This window comes from Staurois parvus, unplaced genomic scaffold (genome assembly GCF_062004578.1).
Source record: "Staurois parvus isolate SC_StPar_1 unplaced genomic scaffold, SC_StPar_1.0 ptg000457l, whole genome shotgun sequence".
NCBI classification, from domain to species: Eukaryota; Metazoa; Chordata; class Amphibia; order Anura; family Ranidae; genus Staurois; species Staurois parvus.
In genome coordinates this window covers 1,557,742-1,579,444 of record NW_028318253.1, presented here as the reverse complement: position 1 = coordinate 1,579,444, position 21,703 = coordinate 1,557,742, and the positions used below count along the sequence as shown (strand labels likewise).

Here is a 21,703-nt window from a genome sequence, read left to right as displayed (position 1 = left end):
TCTCACATGCACACACTAAGGCCTTGTTTACATGGGCAGCCAGCCCAGGAGGCAGTAAAAATAAGCAGTTGAGCTTTGGTTTTAACCCCACCCCCTTTCTGACCACCATGCTGCAAGTTAGCCAGCAATATTTATACTCACTGCCACGGTCATGGTGCTGAAAAATGTATACAAACAGGTCACGTTTGGCAGGCAGTTCCTCCACCAAATGCTAACTGTTCAAGAGAATGGGGACATGCATCAAATATGACCGTGAGTGACATTTGACTGACAATTGTGGCATGGCCTCATTCCCTTGAATAGTTGATGGAGAAACTGCCTGTTGAACACGACCTGCAAGCCATACTCTTGCAACACAGTATTCCTATTCAGAATCTCCATTCGGCTTAAAGGCTAGGTTCACATCTATGCAGGTTGCAGTTCATGCATTTTCTGGTGCGTTTTGCATTTTTGAAAATGCGCTTTTGATGCATTTTTTTTTTTTTTAATAGGAAAGTATGACAGTTCTGTTCATGTAGTGCGACTCTGATGCAATTTTACACTCTCTGACACTCAAGTAGCATCAAAGTATTACAGGAACCTTTATAGGGTCCAAAGTCACACGTTAGGGTTGAGGACTAGGGTTAGCGTTCGAACCCTAAGAATTACCACTAACCCTAACAATTAAAGCGCATCAAAAATACAGCACTTGCATTTTTGGTGCGGGTCCATTGACAATTATTACATGCAAATGGCAATCTGCTGTGGGCAAAAAAGTCCCTGACCCTTTCCAAAAAACACACTGGCTCAAAATGCACAGATGTGAACTAGATCCATAGGAAATCATGTTAAATGGACTGTAGTGCCTTTTTGCAATCTGGAAAACTCACTGTAATCCGCATAGGTTTGAACATAGGGTAAAAGGATATAGAATACAAAAAGGGCATTCAGGAGATGGCAATATATTGTAGCAGTAGCCACTGCTCTACCACCCTCTGAAAAGCAATCCACTGCGCAGATCACATTTCAGAGAGTGATGCTTGTGTAAGCGTGCCCTTACTAGGCCAAGGGCTAGGAAACAAGAGATACCCAGGAAAGTCGTGGAAGAGCATGAGAATTCCATGCAGATAGCACCCCAGGCAGGATTTGAAGTGAGGACACCAGTGCTGCAAGGCAGAAGCATTAACCACCAAACTGCTGTGCTGCCCTGACAGTTGTCTATTGATGCTTACACACCGGAACCACACATCTACACATACTATACAGACATACAGAATGGAAACACTGCAGTCATGTCATGTTTAACAGCAGCTTCTTTATTAAGCAAATTACCATGACGAGAAACATGACGATAACCAGACAGCCATGTCATTGGCGTGCTTACAACAGCGCACATCTGTTTGATAGCGATTATCCCAGCCCCCCCCCCCCCTACAAGGACATGCTGTTGTAGAGAGACAATCTTTAATATAGAAAATACAGAGACGCGTATTGAAAGAGCTGAGATCGTAGGCGTGTCACACTTGTACTTTGTAGTAAAAATCTATAGGGCCCATTTACATTCTGTACTTTAAAAAAAATGCATGTCTTTTTAATACACTGTGTCTTGTGCCTTTCTCTGAGCATTCGGGTGCATTTTCATGTGCATTCCTTAGGAAGGAGGTAGCCATACTTTCCGCTTTTTTGCATGCAGCTGAAACTGTTGAGATGCAGGTAATTGCACTAATTACATGCAGAGTCATTCATTTCAATGGAAGACACGTCTCCAGTGGCTCAATCCTTCCTGGTTAGGGTTGCAGTGACTGGAGTTTTGAAGGTGAGCCAATTGGAAACTCTTGCACACAGATTCCATCCCTTACTGTGGCTGTGACCAGAAGGAAATGGATCAGGATACTGGAAAGGGTAGGGAGTAGGTGTCACTTTTGTACTGTTGTGTTTAAATAGCAGGGGAAGGGACAAGAAGGGAATTATACCTTAAATTGTCCCTAAAGATATCTAAAGACAAAACTTTTTTTTTTGCTTTGGATAGAGTAGGGAATGATTAAATTTTCTGTTGAGCTTTTTTTTGGTCTCCGTGTCCCATTGGGGAAACTTCCCTTCACTCCCTGTTCTGTTGACACAACGGGAAGTCAGAAGGATGAAAATTTCACATGACTAAAACCTTCATTACTTAGACTGTAGCATATTGCTAGACCCTCTCCTTCTTCCACTTGTTTCTCTCCACTAGGGACATAGTTATAACTAAGACCTTCATGGCTAAGGCCAAGACCTTCATGAGTAAGATCTTCACGACTAAGACTGTAGCGTAACACTAGACCCTCTCCTATTTCTTCCACTTGTTTCTCTCCAATAGAGGCATAGTTATGACTAAGACCTTCATGGATAAGGCCAAGACCTTCATGAGTAAGACCTTCATGACTAAGACTGTAGCATAACACTAGACCCCCTCCTATTTCTTCCACTTGTTTCTCTTCAAGAAGGTCATTGTTATGACTAAGACCTACATGGCTAAGGCCATGACCTTCACGAATAAGACTGTAGCATAACACTAGACCCTCTCCTATTTCTTCCACTTGTTTCTCTTCAAGAAGGTCATTGTTATGACTAAGACCTACATGGCTAAGGCCATGACCTTCACGAATAAGACTGTAGCATAACACTAGACCCTCTCCTACTTCTTCCACTTGTTTCTCTCCAATAGGATCATAGTTATGACTAAGACCTTCATGGATAAGGCCAAGACCTTCATGAGTAAGACCTTCATGACTAAGACTGTAGCATACCACTAGACCCTCTCCTATTTCTTCCACTTGTTTCTCTTCAAGAGGGTCATAGTTATAACTAAGACCTACATGGCTAAGGCCATGACCTTCACGAATAAGACTGTGGCATAACACTAGACCCTCTCCTATTTCTTCCACTTGTTAATAGGGTCATAGTTATGACTAAGACCTACATGGCTAAGGCCATGACCTTCCCGACTAAGACTGTAGCATATCACTAGACCCTTTCCTATTTTTTCCACTTGTTTTTCTTCAATAGGAACATAGTTATGACTAAGATCTTCATGGCTAAGGCCAAGACCTTCACGACTAAGACCTTAATGACTAAAACTGTAGCACAACACTAGACCCTCTCCTACTTCTTCCACTGGTTTCTCTCCAATAGGGGCATAGTTATGACTAAGACCTTCATGGCTAAGGCCAATACCTTCATGACTAAAACTGTAGCATATCAGTAGACCCTCTCCTTCTTCTTCTACTTGTTTCAATCCAATAGGATCATAGTTATGACTAAGACCTTCACGGCTAAGACCAAGACCTTTACGACTAAGACCTTCATGACAAAAACTGTAGCAGATCACTAAACCCTCTCCAACTTCTTCCACTGGTTTCTCTCCAATAGGGGCACAGTTATGACAAAGACCTTCACGACGAAGACCTTTGTTACAGCTGCTTTACACCACAAAAACGCAGTGCGTTCTGGATGCGTTACTGTATGTGTATGTGCTTTTGATGTGTTCCTGTTCATTTTTTCCCCCTCCCTTTTTCTTCAACTTAAATAAGGACATGTGCATTCCAGTGCATTTTTGATGCATTTTACTGCGTTCCAGTACAGTTCAGTGCAGAAAAAATGCAGCATGTTCTATTTGTTTTTTTCTGGAATGCACTGGAACTGACTGCACTGGTGTGAACTATGCAATTGGAAACCATGTAACCTACTGTCAATGCGTTTTTGAAGTAGAAAAAAAACAGACCGGACTGCATGTAGTGCGAACTGGCACTAAGACTGTAGCATATCGTTAGACCCTCTCCTACTTCTTCCATCTGTTTCTCTCCAACAGGGGCATAGCTATGACTAAGATCTTCCTGGCTAAGACTAAGACCTTCATGACTAAGACTGTAGCACATAGCTAGACCCTCTCCTACTACTTCCACTTGTTTCTCTCCAGTAGGGGAGTATTTATTACTAAGACCTTCATGACTACATCCTTCTTGACTTATTAGAACATCATGGAGAAATGGAACCAGTAAGAGGGGGTCTGGTTCTGTTAGTTTGTACTTCTTCCAATAAAGCTTGTTGGATATAAAAAAAAAAGTATCCATCTGGATAAACTGGGAGGAACTGATCCCAGTATGTTTGCATTCACATCCAGTGGAGGACCTGTAAGACCGCCAAAAGCAGTAATATCTTTTTGTATGTTCACAGGAAGTCAGAGGAAATTTCTCAAAGTGAAAAAATCTTCACTTCAAAATCTGTCATTTCAAAAAGTTTCTCAAATGGAAGACTATGCCTCACCACCTATTCTGGTGACAACCCAAAATTCTGGATTTTCTATCACCTTCAGTCCCAGTGACAATGATCACCAGGACAAATAGAAATAGACCCTTCTCAGTGAAGGCATGGACCAAAAAAAAACAAAAAAAAACGCAACACGGTTACCAACTCTTCCCTACTGTATCCAAAGCACTCAAAAAAATAAAAAAAGTTTAAATACTAAGTGAAGAAATGTAAATGGGGGCCATGGTAAAACTCAATTTTACAATTTATAAAGCAGAACTCCAGTGAGGTATACTTTTAAACCTAAGCTCCCCCCCTTTCAATACATGTATACACACAACTGCAAACTCTTAATAAGTACCTTAAAAAAAGACGATAAAAGTCAGTTTCTTGACCGCCCCAGTCTCCTCCTTCCCCTTTGCTAGCTGATGTTTTGCATGGAGCAGCAGAGAATAATGTCCTCTGATCTTTGAATCAAGCTTAGGGGTGTGTGTAAGACTGGTTTCACACCTGAGTGTAGTGGGAGTGTTCTTTTTGTGCGTTTTGGAGCTTTCCTGCTTGTCGCACATGGGGCAACCCATTCACTTGAATAGACTGCCCTATGCTCCACAAACGTCCCAAAGAAGCTCCAAACTTTTTTTTGGAGTGGAGCATGGCACATTTAGGTGGATTTGTGGTTTGTTTGCTGTGCGAAAAAACGTCTGCCTGCTACCCGCACTTGGGGTTCCAATAAAAATGAATGGCACAACAAACACTTGGTGGCTTTGCCCTCATCTTTTAGAGGCATTATAATGGAAGGCGGGTGCCAATGTATGGAAATGAGAATTCAAAGATATGGCAAAATATCTGAGAGTTATTGGACAGCTATAGCAGTAAATTATTAAGGGGTTTCTCCTTTTCCTATAAAAATATACTCTAATATTATAGCTTACCATGGTGTTTTTTCTACAACGAAATATAATTTCCCTGAATTCTGACAATATATGATGCCACACATGGGGGAAAAAAAAAAATACGAATGGAAGTTTGTGGCTTTTTTTCATTTCACCAATCTACATAGACACTCTACTTGCAAGCAGAAAACTTCAGCTGGTTTAAGGTGATGATGGGAATCTAATAAAATAGAGTATTATGGATAGTTTCACATATAACAGTTTAAAGCTGAAGTTTAACCGACTTACATTTTGCCTTCCCTGGTTCCTCCTTTTTACCATCATCAACATGCTAATAAAGTTTTTACATGAAACTTTTCTAATTTTATTAAAAGCGGAGTTCCACCCAAAAAGGGAAGCTCCGCTTTAAATATTGGTCCCCCGCTCTCCATTAAGGATTGGCACCTTTGGGGAGCGGGCGGGAGCAGGTACCCGAACTTGACAGGTACCCCCTCCCACCTCCGCTGCGATTGCCTAGGTGGTCGGCAGTGGAAGTTGTCCTCCTACCTTCCCACCCTGTAGTCTTGTGGGACACGTGACAGGTTCCAGAAGACGACAGGGCCATTCAGGGAGCACAGCGCTACTCACGCATGCGCAGTGGGCACCCGGCTGTGAAGCTGCAAGCTGTCACAGCCGGGTGCCCACACTGAAGGTGTCGGTGCCTGGAATACAGGACGGCCAGTGAAACAGGCTGCGGCGGGGGCACCGCGGGATCATGGGACAGGTGAGTGGCTGTTTTTTAAGCTTTTTTAAGTATTTGTAGCTGCTGACTTATTTTTTTACAGAGTGAGTGGAACTCCGCTTTTAAATACCTTTTTTTAGACCCAGTGACATCATCACTGGATCTCTGTGCTTCTCTGTACAATGCAGGCAGATCATGGTTGGTGGGGGGGCTGTATATGGCTGAAAACAGTAAGCTGTGGCAACACCTACATTTGATGCTGAACCTCCCTGATTAAAAGAACTAAAATCCAATAAATTAAAAGAGTGGGCTAAGGACAGCAAGGCCAGGATTGGTACAGATTCTAATACACATTGTGAGAAGCTCACAGTGTGCAGTGAACTCAGAGTCAGAAATGTCAGAACAGGAGAGGATCTGGTACATTTGTGCAAGACCGAAGGTACAGCTAGAGTTTAGCTTTGAAAAAAACAATGGATATATAAATTTGCTTTAAATTTGTATTTTTAAAACTTGTGAAATTGTTTTTCAATTTAGCCATTGCATGTAAAGATGACTTTGTACAGCGTTGTGATGCACTAACTAGAAGCTGACATGTGGCTTGCAATGGGAGTGTCATTTCCTTATGGCGATAGACAGGGCATACATATGTGAACATAAAGCATTTATTTGCCAGGTGAAACCATTTCTATATACTGTATGTACTGTATTTCAAAACTGCATTTAGCCAGTTGGCTGATGCGGCCTTTATAAACGGTTTTCAGTTTTTGAATAAAAAATGTATATGGGCTTTTACATCTGCCTGACGTACCTCCTCATCCACTATTCCAGTCATAGGGTATTGCAAAATCAATATTTACAGGTATAAAGTGCAAACATATAACCATTGTCATACATGCTTAGGTGCAAAATAAAGGTAAGCTGGGTTTCTATGTTACCCACACATACAGATTGAAAGATTCAACTGATTTTTTGGGTAGCCGATATTCGAGTTTGTTTTTCCGCAAGCTATAATACGAGTTGAGATTCTTGCCCGCCTATCATGGGCCATTTTATTTAGTTTTATACTGAACTGACATAACCATTTTATAAATTAAACTTGCACTAGAAAAGGGCAAATGTAGACTAAAAGCTTGGCTACTGTTGGCCAATACAGACAGGTCTTATTAGACATACAAGGACCTGTGTACTTACAAGCCCCACCTATTTATTATCCCCTAATAGTAATCTGAAGCCTTGACTACAGTAATATATAATTCCAAAATTTCTTTCATTAGGAGCTACCTTGCCTACAAGATAATGCCTCTGCTTACAGGAGAGTTCCTCTAGTCACAAGTACTTTACCAACTTTGTAAAGAGGGCCTACAAAAAAGATTTGTCTGGTCTAGAAGAGAAGCTTCTCGCCCACAGAGAGAGCCTCTTTACCACCAAGAGGAATCGCCTTGCCTATAGGAGGCATGCCCTAGCTTACACAAAGAGCCACTTCATCTAAGAGAAATTCTACGATAGACCATTTATTTGATACATCAACATTTGTCACGATATACTTTTAGGCTGAGAAAACAATCTGCACCCAAAAACTGCTGATTAAGATATTTTTTAACTACCACATAGTTTGGGGTGAAGGACAGCGCCATGCTTCCCACCTAGACAAAGATGCACCAAAGCATATATGTATAATGGTGTGCAAGTGCATGGACCTAACAAGGTAGAGGTCCAGGAGTGGTCTTGAAGATCAAACACAGGGCCAGTGACAAAAAGCAGTTCGTTCTTTGGCCACCTTCTGGTTGGTGCATCCATGAAGCAGCACCCTCTCAGCATCCTCTGCCATCCCCCAGACGGCTTCCACCAGAAGTCGGTAGGTGCGTTCATGAGACAATTTGGTAGGTGCCTCCTCTCCTCCTCCCCAGTGTGGGATGTAGCTCCAGACCAGCTCAGACAGAGAAAGCGGCTGAGATGCCATCTGCAGCAGCTGTTCTGCACTTGGGTCTTGTGCCAGGGGGCATTGTATCTCAGTGCGCAAATCCTCAGAGCTGCAGCCAGTTACTTGTGATATTAGTGTTAGTGAGTCGTCATCTAGTCCATAGCGGGCACGGAATGATGTAAGAGTGGACAAAAGTTTGGACAAAGCTTCAGGAAGCTCCCCTTGATATGAGTGGGCACATATGTCCAGGCAGAGATCGTATATGCCCATCATTAGTCTTCTTCGCTCCCTTCTTACTAGCTGAACAATTATGGATGGGATAGAATGCAGAAGCCTTTCTCTGACTAACTGAGGAGCTCCCTTCTCTAAAGCTACCCTCAAACCAGGAAAATCAGACCCATGGCGATCTGATTTTTTTCCCCCTTCCACGTGCCCTTTGGCCTCCTGTCTATGTTTCCTCTCTTCATCTCCACCAATCAGCATACAGTGTTTGCCAGCTGCAACCAAGGCTTCAACCAGGGTGGCACGGGAGCTGTTGTCCATCCCTGAGCCTACAATCAAGTAGACATCACAAGCTTCTGTCTGCAAGTTTTGCAAGTACTGTTCCACGGACATTGGTGGGGTACCTGGACCTGGAAGGGATCTCACGATAAGCCCTGAAAGTGGGGGTTCACAAAGGGCACAAAGAATACCATCTTTATCAGTGCCAGTTATGCCAACCACAGCAGATACCGGAGGAGGGTTGTCTATAAAGATGCTGAGGAGAGAGCAGAATTCTGAAAGTCCTTCTTGATCACACTGTACCTCAAATACTGATGCTAGTTCTTGAGTTTGAGGATCTGCCGTGTGACTAACTGGCCTGTAACCAAAAGTAGATATTTGAGTTAGGAATTTAATTTTCTAATTGAAAAAAGCAAAATAGTTTACATCACCAGGACTTGGAATATTCATTAATCAAGCAGTTAAATATATCACAAATATGTATATTTACTTTCCCAAATTGCACAGAAGCAGACATATGTTAAGGGTCTCCTGATTTACTGTATGTAAATAGCCATTATAGACTAATGGGAGCTTAAAGTGGTTGTAACCCTCAGACATGAAATATGATCAAAGCAGATCCTTCTATAGTGTGTAATTGTCTCAATCTAGAGCATGAAGGGTAATTTCTGTCTGCTGCTTCATTCCTCTGCTATCAGCATGAGTCACAAGCTTTCCTGACACCAAGAGAAAAATGGTGAAGGGGGAGGAAACTCCAGCAGATTTACAGCCTCAGCTCTGTTCCTGTGAGCAGTGTGGAGGGGTGTGCGTCTTTTCCTTCCAATCAGCTCTCAGAGCTCTGCAGAGTGTAATTTCAGCTTTCCACCCCTTTTTTCTGAACTCTCAGATAAACTGTATAAATCCCAAACTTTGAATGGATGTAGGGAAGAGGAAATTGCAGATAAACATGTACAACTTTTGTAGGAGGGTTTGTTTAATCTCTGTGCATAACCTGAGGCCAGTCACTTCACTGGGTATATGTAAAAGTTTACAACCACTTTAAAGTGGTTATACAGCCTAAACATTTTTACCTTAATGCATTCCTTGTATCAAGGTAAAAAAAATGTTTAGGCATCAGTTGCGGCTCCTCATCCCCCTTTTAACTTACCCGAGCCCTCATTCAATCTAGTGCTATGCACATCTGCTGCTTTTCTCTCCCCTTACTTCCGAGTTTCACTGGCTTTGCTGCAGCACAGGAAGCCAATGACTCCCGCTGCTGTCAATCAAAGCCAATGACGAGGGAGCAAGGGGGCTTAAAGGGCAGAGTCCCGCTGTCTGTGCGAATGGACTCAGCAGTGGGACTTGGAAGCAAGCCTACACAAGTGCCCTCATGGGATGTGTCCCATGGGGGCAATGGACAAGGAGCCAGGAAGAGGCTGTTCAGGGCTGCTTTGTGCAATTCCATTCCAGGCAAGTATAGAGATGTTTATTATTTTTTATTTTATTTCCTTTACAATCACTGGCATAACTCCAAGCATACCTACATTTGTTACATTATTGATACACCATAAATATTGTATATGCCACGCTGTGATATTAAGATTTTCCCTGGCCTCACTAGGCACCCCATAGTCCAAATCCAGCAAATAGCCAAGATCTGGAAAACTGGTGACATTGGAACAAACCAGATTGCCACTTCAAGTTTCACCTCCCTGCAAGGTCAATAATCAGTTTCCTGCATGAAGTCTAGTCTTGGCGTGATGTCAAGAGTTACCATCTACATGGATAGGGAGTGGATTTTTAGAAACACTTACATAAGTGTCAAATATTGTATTATATATTGTTATATACAAGGTATGATTTTATAATGCCTCACACACAGACAAGTAGGTGAAAGTTAACAGATGGGCATATGGTATGTTCCTCAATGCAAAGCGAGATCTGTGTTGGGGTACCACAAAGAACTTTAAAGAACTAGTAATTTTTTTTTTTTTTTATTTGAGTTCTAAATTTTTATGTTGTCTTTGAATTGGTGAGCAAAAAAAATAAAAATAATATCTGAAAATAAGGTACAGTATATATTTTTATCCATATTCTTGGTCTAATTTCCATTCATGCCATTTCAAACACCTCATGGAAATTGCCAAGTTATGAAAAGTTGAAACATTTTAAAGATCTGCAATAAATAAAAAATATCTTCTAGCAAGAAGTGGCCCAAAAACCTTGGAAGAGCATTGCAATAATGCAAAGACTGGCAAGACCGGGTAGTTCCAGCACCTACTTACTTGCCCAAAACATCTCCACACATCTGCATGTGTCAGTCATAATGGTGGGCCATGACCTTCCAACTAGCAGTTCAGAGTTTAAAAAACTACGAGAGCTTCCATTCATCGAAGAAGCAGAAAAATGGCCACCAAACTGTTGCTATCACTACTTATAAGGTCCTAGTGAATGAGAATAGGACCTTGCTAGCACTGGGGTCTGTTGTGTCATCTCAGTTCTCCTCACATCACCTAGTTCTGATGCCTTAACATGTATATAAAGGACTCTGCCAGTGTAATGTGTGGCCCCAAACTCTAATCTCTTACCTCTTCCACTGCAGCAATTCCCTCTCAATATAATCCACCATCTCAACAAAGTCATAGTTCTGGGCTTCCAGGCAGGCCACCAGGAAGATGTGGGCTCCTTGAGGCCCACTTCCACCCAGCCTCTCTTCTGTTTTCCCCCTTAGGCCCAAAAGTGTCTGGCCTCTCCAGTAATTCTTCCCCTGCTGCCTCTTCTCTGTATGCAATATAAGGTCAATATGGGTCTGCACCACACAATAGGGTTTCCCTAAATGTTTTAGGGCTCCCAAAAGTTGCAAGTCAGCATCAGAGATGACCTCCCCGACTGTCATCACCAGGCAGTGGACATTTTCAGGTTTAATGCCTTCCAGGTACACAGTGGGAGAATCATCAGTGCTGTACCCTGGGTAATCCAGAAGAGTTACGTTGGGTAGAGAAGGGTAAGTATGGCATGTGACTTCGTGAGATCCTTCATTTCCTGTAAAATATGAGTCCAAGAACTTGGGACCGAAGTGCTCAGTTTGGTGGCAAAGAGATCGGACTAGTGTGGTTTTTCCTGATCTTCGAGGCCCGATAATGGCAATACTGAAACTGAGCAATTCCGGCGTAGCCAGTGAGTCCAGAGCTCCAGATAATGCCTCTGTAGCTATCTCCACTTCAGCCATGTCTACTCTTTTCTGGAAGATAAAACAAAAAAGATGGAGAGGTCCAGATAAAATAGGGATACAACCATGTGAACGAAGCCCTATACTGTACATGCACTGCTGCCTGTCATGCTTAAATTATTATTATACAGTATTTATATAGCGCCAAAGGGTTTGTTCAGCGCTGTACAGTAGCAAGGGGGACAGAACATGAGACAAGACATTAACAATACAATACACGAGGGTTCGATGGCCCTGCTCTTTCGAGCTTACAATCTAGGAGTCCATGGAGATCCTACCTTGAAAGTCCTTTTTCAGGAACTTCCAGATATAGGGTGACAACGCGAAGTCCTTGTCTCTTAATTGACCCTGTGATCACTTCCAAATAGCTAGACATGCAGAAGCTATCTAATGTAAACTTGTACTGAGAGAACTAGGTGGGCTGTCATTGCTGGTCTCCTTCTGAAAAATGCTGTTTGCCTGGCTGTCATACCGATCCATTAACTTTGGTAGTTTTTGTGTCACTGACCCAGAATATGTATGCTGCTCAGGACTTTTAAGTTCTGTGGCTGCAGGCTTTTACGAGTTCAGGTAAAGTGATACTATACACACACAATGTTTAATTTACATTCTCCCTTCTCTTTCTTTATGTGGTTGATGGCACTGAAATTATTTTAATAAAAAAAAAAACATCTAAGTATCTTTATTCCTAACTGATATGCAGCTGTCACATGACCCAGTTCTTTCCCAGCCTGTCTGCAGGAAAACAGTGGCAGGAGTAGCTGCTAGTCGTCTGTTGCCGGTCACATGTTCGAAATTAAAAAAACAAAAAAACAGCCTTTAGGATACAGACTAAAAATAAATAATATCAATAACGGTTTTAAATTGTCATACAATTATATAATTGAAATTAAGCTTTTATTTTGGCAATAACATGGTGTGGGCAGATTTCTGCTTTTTTCCCCACGAAGAAAGCGCTATTCGTGGGGAAAAAGGACGTAAAATTTCATTTGGGTGCAGCGTTGCACGACCGCGCAATTGTCAGTTAAAGTAACGCAGCGTCGTAATGCAAAAAATGGCCTGGTCAGGAAGGGGGGTAAATCCTCTGGAGGGCAAGTGGTTAAGGCAATGTTTCTCAACCTTTTTCTTTTAAAATTATGGACAATCACAAGGCACCTTCTAAAATTTACAAAAATAAACTCTTAGTTTTACATATTGCAGCAGCATTCATGCTCATAGGACGGGCAATATTAGAGGTGACACTGACTAGTATTCTAGCATTTCTTTTTCCTCGTTTCCTCTTCTCCACACAACCCCGCTGCTAACAGAAAAGGGCAGGAGGGTCAAGCAAGGATACTGTGTAGGTGCCCGATGTCCTCCATATCGACCAATGACATCAATGGTTGTTAGGACACTGGCAGCTGGCCTGCCCAGTGCCCAAGATTGTAATGTTGCACAATGAAAACTAGTGGCCTTGTGTAACAAAAAAGCAGGCTGATCTTCCACAATTTTTGGGCAATTTGGAGTAATATTTTGGCATTTTGCCAAAGTCCCCTAAAAACTCGGAAGGCACCCCAGGGTGCCTAAGCAACCAAGTTGAAAAAAAAAGGCTGCTTTGAGGTACTGAAGCTAGAGAGAGTTAAGCAGCTAGCAATTTCAGAAGGAGGTCAGCAATGGCAGCCTACATATGTCTCTCGGTTAGGCCCAGGCATTTGACCTGCAAAAGATTTGCATAACAGGCCAACCCAAGGCTCTCTAATAAACATGTATAACCTCCTATAACACCTTCATCACTGTCCTGATCCCTTCCATATATAGAAACACAGGCGTGATATCAACTGATCCATGGATATTGATGCTGCAGCCTAGACCAAGCAAGGCCCCGATGGTCTCTTCTGAGAGTTCTTGTACTGCACATGTGCAGCTCTTTACCAGTGACTTCAATGGCAGCCACTTCTTCCTGTAGGCCTACAGGGAAATAAACTGATGGAGGAACTTAATTAACCACTTCCTGTCTGGCCCATGTATATAAACGGCCGGGCGGGGGCAGTGCAGGAGCCAGCCATTTTGGACTGTACGCGCTTTCTGGGAGCGCATGGCACCGCGATCCGGCGCCAGCCATTTTGGACTGTGCGCGCTTTCTGGGAGCGCGTGGCACCGCGATCTGGTGCCCGCTGTGTCCGGAGGACATGGATACTGTACTAATGGCACTGGGCAGGAAGGGGTTAACATAAGGTGCCATCAAAGGGTTAACTGCCTGCGGTTTTACTACGTGGGCTGTGTGTGTGTTTCACTGTAAGCACACTGCTTTTTATGGCTCTGCTATGCAGAGCCATGCAAAGCAATGTGCAGGAGCTGACAGGGGAGAGATCTGTATTGTTTACATACAGGTCTCTCCCCCATCGGAGATACTCAGCGATCATCAGGTACCAGCAAGTTATCACCGGCTGGGACCCAGTGATTGACAACCGAGGCTGCAAATGGCAGCGACGGTAGGGTGCACGTGTGGCTCACTCACCCCCCCCCCCGTAAAATCATGTATATATACACACATGTGATTTTGCGCACCCCTGCCGCCCCTTAGCAGTATTTCTGCTATAGGGCGGAGGGAAAGTGGTTAACCACTTCATGTCCGGACACTTTCACCCCCTTCCTACCCAGGCCAATTTTCAGCTTTCAGTGCTATCACACTTTGAATGACAATTGCGCAGTCATGCAACACTGTACCCATATGAATTTTTTAGCATTTTTTTGAGACAGATAGAGCTTTCTTTTGGTGGTATTTATTCACCACTGGGATTTTTATTTTTTGCTACTTAAATAAAGTCCAAACATTTTGAAAAAAAAAGTGTTTTTCTTATAAAATTTTCCAAATAAATAATCTTTCTTCATAAATCTTGGCCAAAATGTATCCAGCTATCTTTTTAGTAAAAATAAATAAATAAATAACCCAAATTAGTTTATAACCAAAAATTATAATTTTTCACATTTTTTTTTACATTTTTATATTATTATTTATGGTTTTTTTTTAAACATACCATCACCCTAGCAGTGACACTGTACTACTTGTGGGGGGTGATGAAGATTTTTTTTTTCCTGTTTTTATACTGATTGCTTTAACACCCATAAAGGCTGTAAAAGGAATAATTTCTCCTCTCTGGCTGCATTCTTGCAGCCATTGAAAAATACTGTGAGAGCTGTTGAACTGGATGGACTTTTGTCTTTTTCAGCCAAACTATGTAACTATGTAGCGGTGATTGGTCACAGTTTGTCACATGGTACAAAGCTGTTGTGAATAGCCCTGTACCATGTGACCTCTGTGATCATTCACAGATTTCACAAGTAGTAAGCAATGATGTCAGAAGTGACATCTTGCTTACTACTATTCATGTGATCACTGATTGGCCAATCAGTGATCACATAAATCAGGACCTCACACAGGAGGTCCCATACAGCAATCAGTGTTCCGCTGTGTGTTCTGGACACAGCGGAACACTGGATTGCAGCGCGGCGCACTCCCAGGGAGCGCTCACAGGCAGTAAATGCGGGGGCCGTTTATAAACGGCGACCCACTATGGCACTGCTCCCATCTAGCCATTTACAGTGGGGCAAAAAAGTATTTAGTCAGGCACCAATTGTGCAAGTTCTCCCACTTAAAAAGATGAGAGAGGCCTGTAATTGGCATCATAGGTAGACCTCAACTATGAGAGACAAAATGAGAAAAAAAATCCAGACAATCACATTGGCTGATTTGGAAAGAATTTATTTGCAAATTATGGTGGAAAATAAGTATTTGGTCAATATCAAAAGTTCATCTCAATACTTTGTTATATATCCTTTGTTGGCAATGACAGAGGACAGACGTTTCCTGTAAGTCTTCACAAGGTTGGCACACACTGTTGCTGGTATGTTGGCCCATTCCTCCATGCAGATCTCCTCTACAGCAGTAATGTTTTGGGGCTGTCGCTGGGCAACACGGACTTTCAATTCCCTCCAAAGGTTTTCTATGGGGTTGAGATCTGGAGACTGGCTAGGCCACTCCAGGACCTTGAAATGCTTCTTACGAAGCCACTCCTTCATTGCCCGGGTGGTATGTTTGGGATCATTGTCATGTTGGAAGACCCAGCCACGTTTCATCTTCAATGCCCTTGCTGATGGAAGGAGGTTTGCACTCAAAATCTCACGATACATGGCCCCATTCATTCTGTTCTGTACATGGATCAGTCGTCCTGGTCCCTTTGCGGAGAAACAGCCCCAAAGCATGTTGTTGCCACCCCCATGCTTCACAGTAGGTATGGTGTTCTTTGGATGCAACTCAGCATTCTCTCTCCTCCAAACACAACGAGTTGTGCTTCTACCAAACAGTTCTATTTTGGTTTCATCTGACCATATGACATTCTCCCAATCCTCTTCTGGATCACCCAAATGCTCTCTAGCAAACTTCAGACAGGCCCGGACATGTACTGGCTTAAGCAGGGGGACACGTCTGGCACTGCAGGATCTGAGTCCCTGGTGGCGTAGTGTGTTACTGATGGTAGCCTTTGTTACGTTGGTCCCAGCTCTCTGCAGGTCATTCACTAGGTCCCCCCGTGTGGTCCTGGGATTTTTGCTCACCGTTCTTGTGATCATATTGAGCCCACGGGGTGAGATCTTGCTTGGAGCCCCAGATCGAGGGAGATTATCAGTGGTCTTGTATGTCTTCCATTTTCTAATTATTGCTCCCACAGTTGATTTGTTCACACCAAGCTGCTTGCCTATTGCAGATTCAGTCTTCCCAGCCTGGTGCAGGTCTACAATTTTGTTTCTGGTGTCCTTCGACAGCTCTTTGGTCTTCACCATAGTGGAGTTTGGAGTGTGACTGTTTGAGGTTGTGGACGGGTGTCTTTTATACTGATAACAAGTTCAAACAGGTGCCATTGATACAGGTAATGAGTGCAGGACAGAGGAGCCTCTTAAAGAAGAAGGTACAGGTCTGTGAGAGCCAAAATACTTGCTTGTTTGTAGGTGACCAAATATTTATTTCCCACCATAATTTGCAAATAAATTCTTTCCAAATCAGCCAATGTGATTGTCTGGATTTTATTTCTCATTTTGTCTCTCATAGTTGAGGTCTATCTATGATGCCAATTACAGGCCTCTCTCATCTTTTTAAGTGGGAGAACTTGCACGATTGGTGGCTGACTAAATACTTTTTTGCCCCACTGTATATACATGGGTCAGACAGGAAGTGGTTAAATACTGTAACAAGGTCTTGTTCACATTCATCGAATGTTCAAAGAATTTTTGCACGACTTTTCTTACGAATATTCTCATTTGAAAATCTACACGTGTATGGCCAGCTTACGAACCATATCAGATGGATGATCTCACGAACCACCAAATTGCTATGAGACCATTTATCGTTGCCAACAGCGTCAGTTTCTAATTGGCTGGATCTGTAAGCTGTTGCTCGGTCTCCACTTACAAGCAAGATTCAATGCTAGTCCATGCCACCAAGGGAGTGATGGCCATTGGGCCTCATTCACACAGTTGGCTGTTTTTCTGACTGCCCTGAATGGCAATCCGCTGTGGATCGCTTTGCAGAGGCGGTTGACAGGCAGCCCAGAATATGCCTGGTTTAAATTTTGGGTGAAATCGCACCACATCGCATGCATTAGACGTAGTTGCATCACAGTTGTGGCGTGGTGCCATTCACTTGAATAGTTTGGCGGCAGTACCGCCTACCAACAGCTTCATGTTGTCTACAATTTTCGGCAGTGCAGACATATCTGCTGGCAATGTTAAATCAGTGGTGGGTGGTAAAATAGATGCAAATCAACGCCTGTTTTCATGTTTTCAGTGACCGTGTGAATGAGGCCTTAGTAGTAGTGTTGGCGTTTCCTGCAAATAGCCATAGCAACCGGTCTGCCTTAACCACTTGCCCTCCAGAGGATCCCCCCCCCCCTTCGTGACCAGGTCATTTTTTGCGCTACGGCGCTGCCTTACTTTAACTGACAATTGCGCGGTCATGCAATGTTGCACCAAAATTAAACTTACAGCCTTTTTTTCCCACAAATTGAGCTTTTTCGGTGGTATTTGATCACCTCTGCGTTTTTTTATTATTTGCGCTATAAACAAAAAAGGCTGACAATTTTGAGTAGAAAATATTGTTTCGTTTTTTTTTTCTTTTTGCTATTAACCACTCACCTACCGGGCACTTATACCCCCTTCCTGCCCAGGCCAATTTTTAGCTTTCAGCGCTGTCGCACTTTGAATGACAATTGCGCAGTCATACAACACTGTACCCATATAACATTTTTATCATTTTTTTCACACAAATAGAGCTTTCTTTTGGTGGTATTTACTCGCCGTTGGGTGTTTTATTTTTTGCACTATAAACAAAAAGAAGAGCAAAAAATTTTAATAAAATGTTTTTCTTTGTTTCTATTATAAAATTTTGCAAACAGGTAATTTTTCTCCTTCTCTGATGTGCGTTAATGAGACTGCACTGATAGGCATTGATGAGGTGGCACGGATAGGCGGCACGGATAGGCAGCACTGATGGGTGGCACTCATGAGCTGGCACTGATGAGGCAGCACTGATATGCAACAATGATGGGCACTGATGGGCGACACTGACTGGCGGCACTGATGGGCACAGGTGGGCAGCACTGCTGGGCACTGATCATCAGTGCCCAGATGATCGGTGCCGATCCCTCCTCTGACAACTGCCGGTTATCGGCAGTACTTTCTTCACGTTGTGACAATGTAAGGAAAGTGGAGCCGATAGTTGGCAACTGCATTGATCTGCTGTCATTAGATCACGTGGTAAAAGGCCGCTGTGATTGGCTTTTTAACACATCATGTGGTCAGCTGTGTCCATAGGACACAGCGATCACAGAGATCGCCAGGAGTGCGCGGGAGGGCGCATTCTGGGAGGACGTATATGACGCCCTCCCAGAACTGGACAACCGCGCTGTAGCCGTCATTCGGCTATAGCGCGGTTGGCAAGTGGTTAAACATATCCAATAAAAAAAAAATTTTAAAAATCAAATTTCGGCAGAAATTTAGGTCAAAATGTATTCTGCTCCATGTCTTTGATAAAAAAAAATCCCAATACTTGTAAATTAATTGGTTTACATGAAAGTTATAGAGTTTACAAATGGCGGTATACATACTGGGTTTTTAAAAAAAAATTATTCTTACTAGTAATGGCAGCGATCAGCGACTTATAGCAGGACTGCGGCGGACATTATGACACTGGGGGGAACTGACTTGGGTGTCACTGACATCCCTGATGACACCAATACAGTGATAAGTGCTAGAAAAAAAAAAGCACTGACAATGTTAATAATGGCACTGAGCAAGATGGGGATAACATGAGGAGCGATCAAAGGGTTAACTGTGTGCTGGGTGTGTTTTACTAGAACTTCACTGTAAGCACTCTGCTTTGGATGGCTGTGCCTGAGCTTACAGGGAGAACTGTTAGTAAAGAAAACAGTCCTCCTCCCCGTCGGAGATGCTCGGTAATCACCGGCCGGGATCCAGTGATTGACAGCCGCAAATGGTGGCGCGGGTAGGGCTCGTGCACGCCCCCTTTCCAGAACTGCAAAATTACGTATATGTGATTTTGCGCAGCCGCGCCGCCCTGTAGCAGTATTTCTGCTATAGGGTGGTCAGGAAGCAGTTAAAGTGGTCTAAAAGGAGCATGACTGGGTTGCTATGGATGCCAAGGAGCATTGTTTACAGGGAGTTAACCTACAGTCAGTCTAGGTTCACACCTATGCAGTTTGCATTTGATCTGTTTCTGCACTGCTTTTTGCGATGCCTTTTTGCACATGCGGTTTTTTTTCCAACTTGTTGCTGGGCAGATTAAAATGCAAAACGCATCAAGAACGCACTACATTCATTTCTACATTATTTCCATTGAAGTCTATTGAACCAAAAATGCAATGTTTTGTGTTTAAAAAAGGTCCCCGACCCTTTCCAAAAAACACACACCGGGTGAAACCGCGGAGATGTGAACCTGTCCCATAGGAAATCATGTTAAATGGACTAGTGCACTTCTGCAAAACACAAAGGAAAACGCATAGGTGTGAACCTAGACTTACCAATACTGATACTGACATTAGATGACAATATTTACAAACAAAAGGCATAAACATCAACCGACAATGTTTACATGGAGCCGTCTGATGATCCAGAGGAAGACAAAAACAAAACCTGTGAAATCTGGACTCCTTTCGGTCACCCTAATGATGGGGAGAGTGAAACAGCAAAATGCAAACAGCACCAGGGGCCTCAATAAGACAGGCCAGGGGCCCCATCTGCACCTGACATGGGCCTCAAAAAACCTGCTGCTCTAGCATTGCTTGCAGGGATGAGGAAGACGGTGAGGCAGCAGGATGAGGATGATGCTATATTATCCCCCCCCCCCCCAAATCATGCATGTCATATACTCGCCTGCTGAGCAGAGCTGGATGGGGAGACTGTAGAGAGAAGCAGACAGGCCTGGTCTGATCTGGGAGGGGATACAATGACACTGCATAGAGGAGGGAGCAAAACAGGAACATGTGAGAGGCTGGAGGAGGAGAGAAGCACAGACACAGCAGATCTGTATATGAGCTGCCTGCAGAGGATATCCGGGCCCTAAAAATCCAGGGGCCCCTCCATCCATCAGGAGACCTGCTGCTGCACCCTATGACCAGTGAGGAGGGGAGGGGGGCTCTGATATAGACATAACCTGCACCCCACCCTGCTCTGTGATTGCCTCTGCTTATCCCACCCCCTATATTCCTCTGCAACCGCCTGCAATAATCCCCTGTACTCTCATCATAGTGTGATATGTGTCCCTGCCCTCCCCCGCATCCCATAATATGTTCTATTTTTATGTAATCCTACACCCAGTCCATAATAATCCCTGTACTTTGTTCAGGGTGTTATATGTGTCCCTGGCATCCCATAATATGTCCTATTTCTGTACCTAGTCCATAATAATCCCTGTACTTTGATCGCAGTGTTATATATGTCCCATCCCATAATATGTTATATTTCATGCAGTCCTGCACCCAGCCTGCAATAATCCCCTGTACTCTGATCACAGTGTTATATGTGTCCCACTCCTTCCCGCATCCAATAATATGTTATATTTTATGTTATCCTGCCCCCCAGTCTGGAAAATCTTCTGTACTCTGATCAGTGTTATATGTGTCCCCCCGATCCTCCCATCCAATAATCTGATATGTCATAGTGCACCCGCCTGTAATAATCCCCTGTACCCTGATATATGCCCTCCCATCCAATAATCTGATATGTGATAGTGCACCCACCTGTCATAGTCCCCTGTACCCTGATATATGTCCTCCCAACTCCCCCCATCCCATAATTTGATATGTCATAGTGCACCCGCCTGTAATAATCCCCTGTACCCTGATATATGTCCTCCCGACTCCCCCCATCCCATAATCTGATATGTCACAGTGCACCCGCCTTTAATAGTCCCATGTACCCTAATATATGTCCTCCCGACCCCTCCCATCCCATAATCTAATATGCCATTGTGCACCCCCCTGTAATAATCCCTTGTACCCTGATATATGTCCTCCCGACCCCTCCCATAATCTGATATGCCATTGTGCACCCCCCTGTAATAATCCCCTGTACCCTGATATATGTCCTCCCCACTCCCCTCATCCCATAATCTGATATGCAATAATCCCCTGTACCCTGATATATGTCCTCCCGACACCTCCCATCCCATAATCTGATATACCATTGTGCACCCCACCCCTGTAATAATCCCCTGTACCCTGATATATGTCCTCCCCACTCCCCTCATCCCATAATCTGATATATCACAGTGCACCCGCCTGTAATAGTCCCCTGTACCCTGATATATGTCCTCCCAACCCATCCCATAATCTGATATGTCATAGTTCACCCACTTGTAATAGTCCCCTGTACCCTGATATATGTCCTCCCAACTCCTCCCATCCCATAATCTGATACGTCATAATGCACCCGCCTGTAATAATCCCCTGAACCCTGATATATGTCCTCCCGACTCCCCCCATCCCATAATCTGATATGTTAGTGCACTCGCCTGTAATAGTACCCTGTACCCTGATATATGTTCTCCCAACCCCTCTGATCCCATAATCTGATATGTCATTGTGCACCCCCCTGTAATAATTCCCTGTACCCTGATATATGTCCTCCTGACCCCTCCCATCCTATAATCT

At 43.5% G+C, this 21,703-nt stretch overlaps 2 protein-coding genes across 3 annotated transcripts in view; one reads left to right on the top strand and one right to left on the bottom strand.

The window, feature by feature from the left end:
- LOC149452886 (interferon-inducible GTPase 5-like) overlaps positions 1-21,703 on the top strand; it is a 72,662-nt gene that overhangs the window by 30,546 nt on the left and 20,413 nt on the right. The window contains exon 1 of one of the 2 annotated variants that reach the window (XM_089688873.1): positions 20,016-20,169. The exons of the other annotated variant lie outside the window; for it this stretch is intronic. The gene's annotated coding sequence lies outside the window, so the exon portion shown is untranslated. Of the gene's footprint in view, positions 1-20,015; positions 20,170-21,703 lie in introns of those variants that run through there. 2 annotated transcript variants of the gene reach the window in all.
- Positions 1,275-20,150, bottom strand: LOC149452887 (interferon-inducible GTPase 5-like). The gene is made up of 3 exons (XM_089688875.1): positions 19,926-20,150; positions 10,864-11,516; positions 1,275-8,654 (listed from the first exon to the last, which is right to left on the bottom strand). The coding sequence occupies exons 2-3, from the start codon at positions 11,502-11,504 to the stop codon at positions 7,607-7,609; spliced, it is 1,689 nt and encodes a 562-aa protein (XP_089545001.1). The 5' UTR covers positions 11,505-11,516; positions 19,926-20,150; the 3' UTR covers positions 1,275-7,606.

Coding starts and splice junctions, on each gene's coding strand:
- LOC149452887 (XM_089688875.1), bottom strand. CDS start 11,504: ATGGCTGAAGTGGAGATAGCTACAGAGGCATTATCTGGAGCTCTGGAC. Junction 8,655..10,863: donor GAATTGCTGCAGTGGAAGAG/GTAAGAGATTAG, acceptor TTTTGGTTACAG/GCCAGTTAGTCACACGGCAG.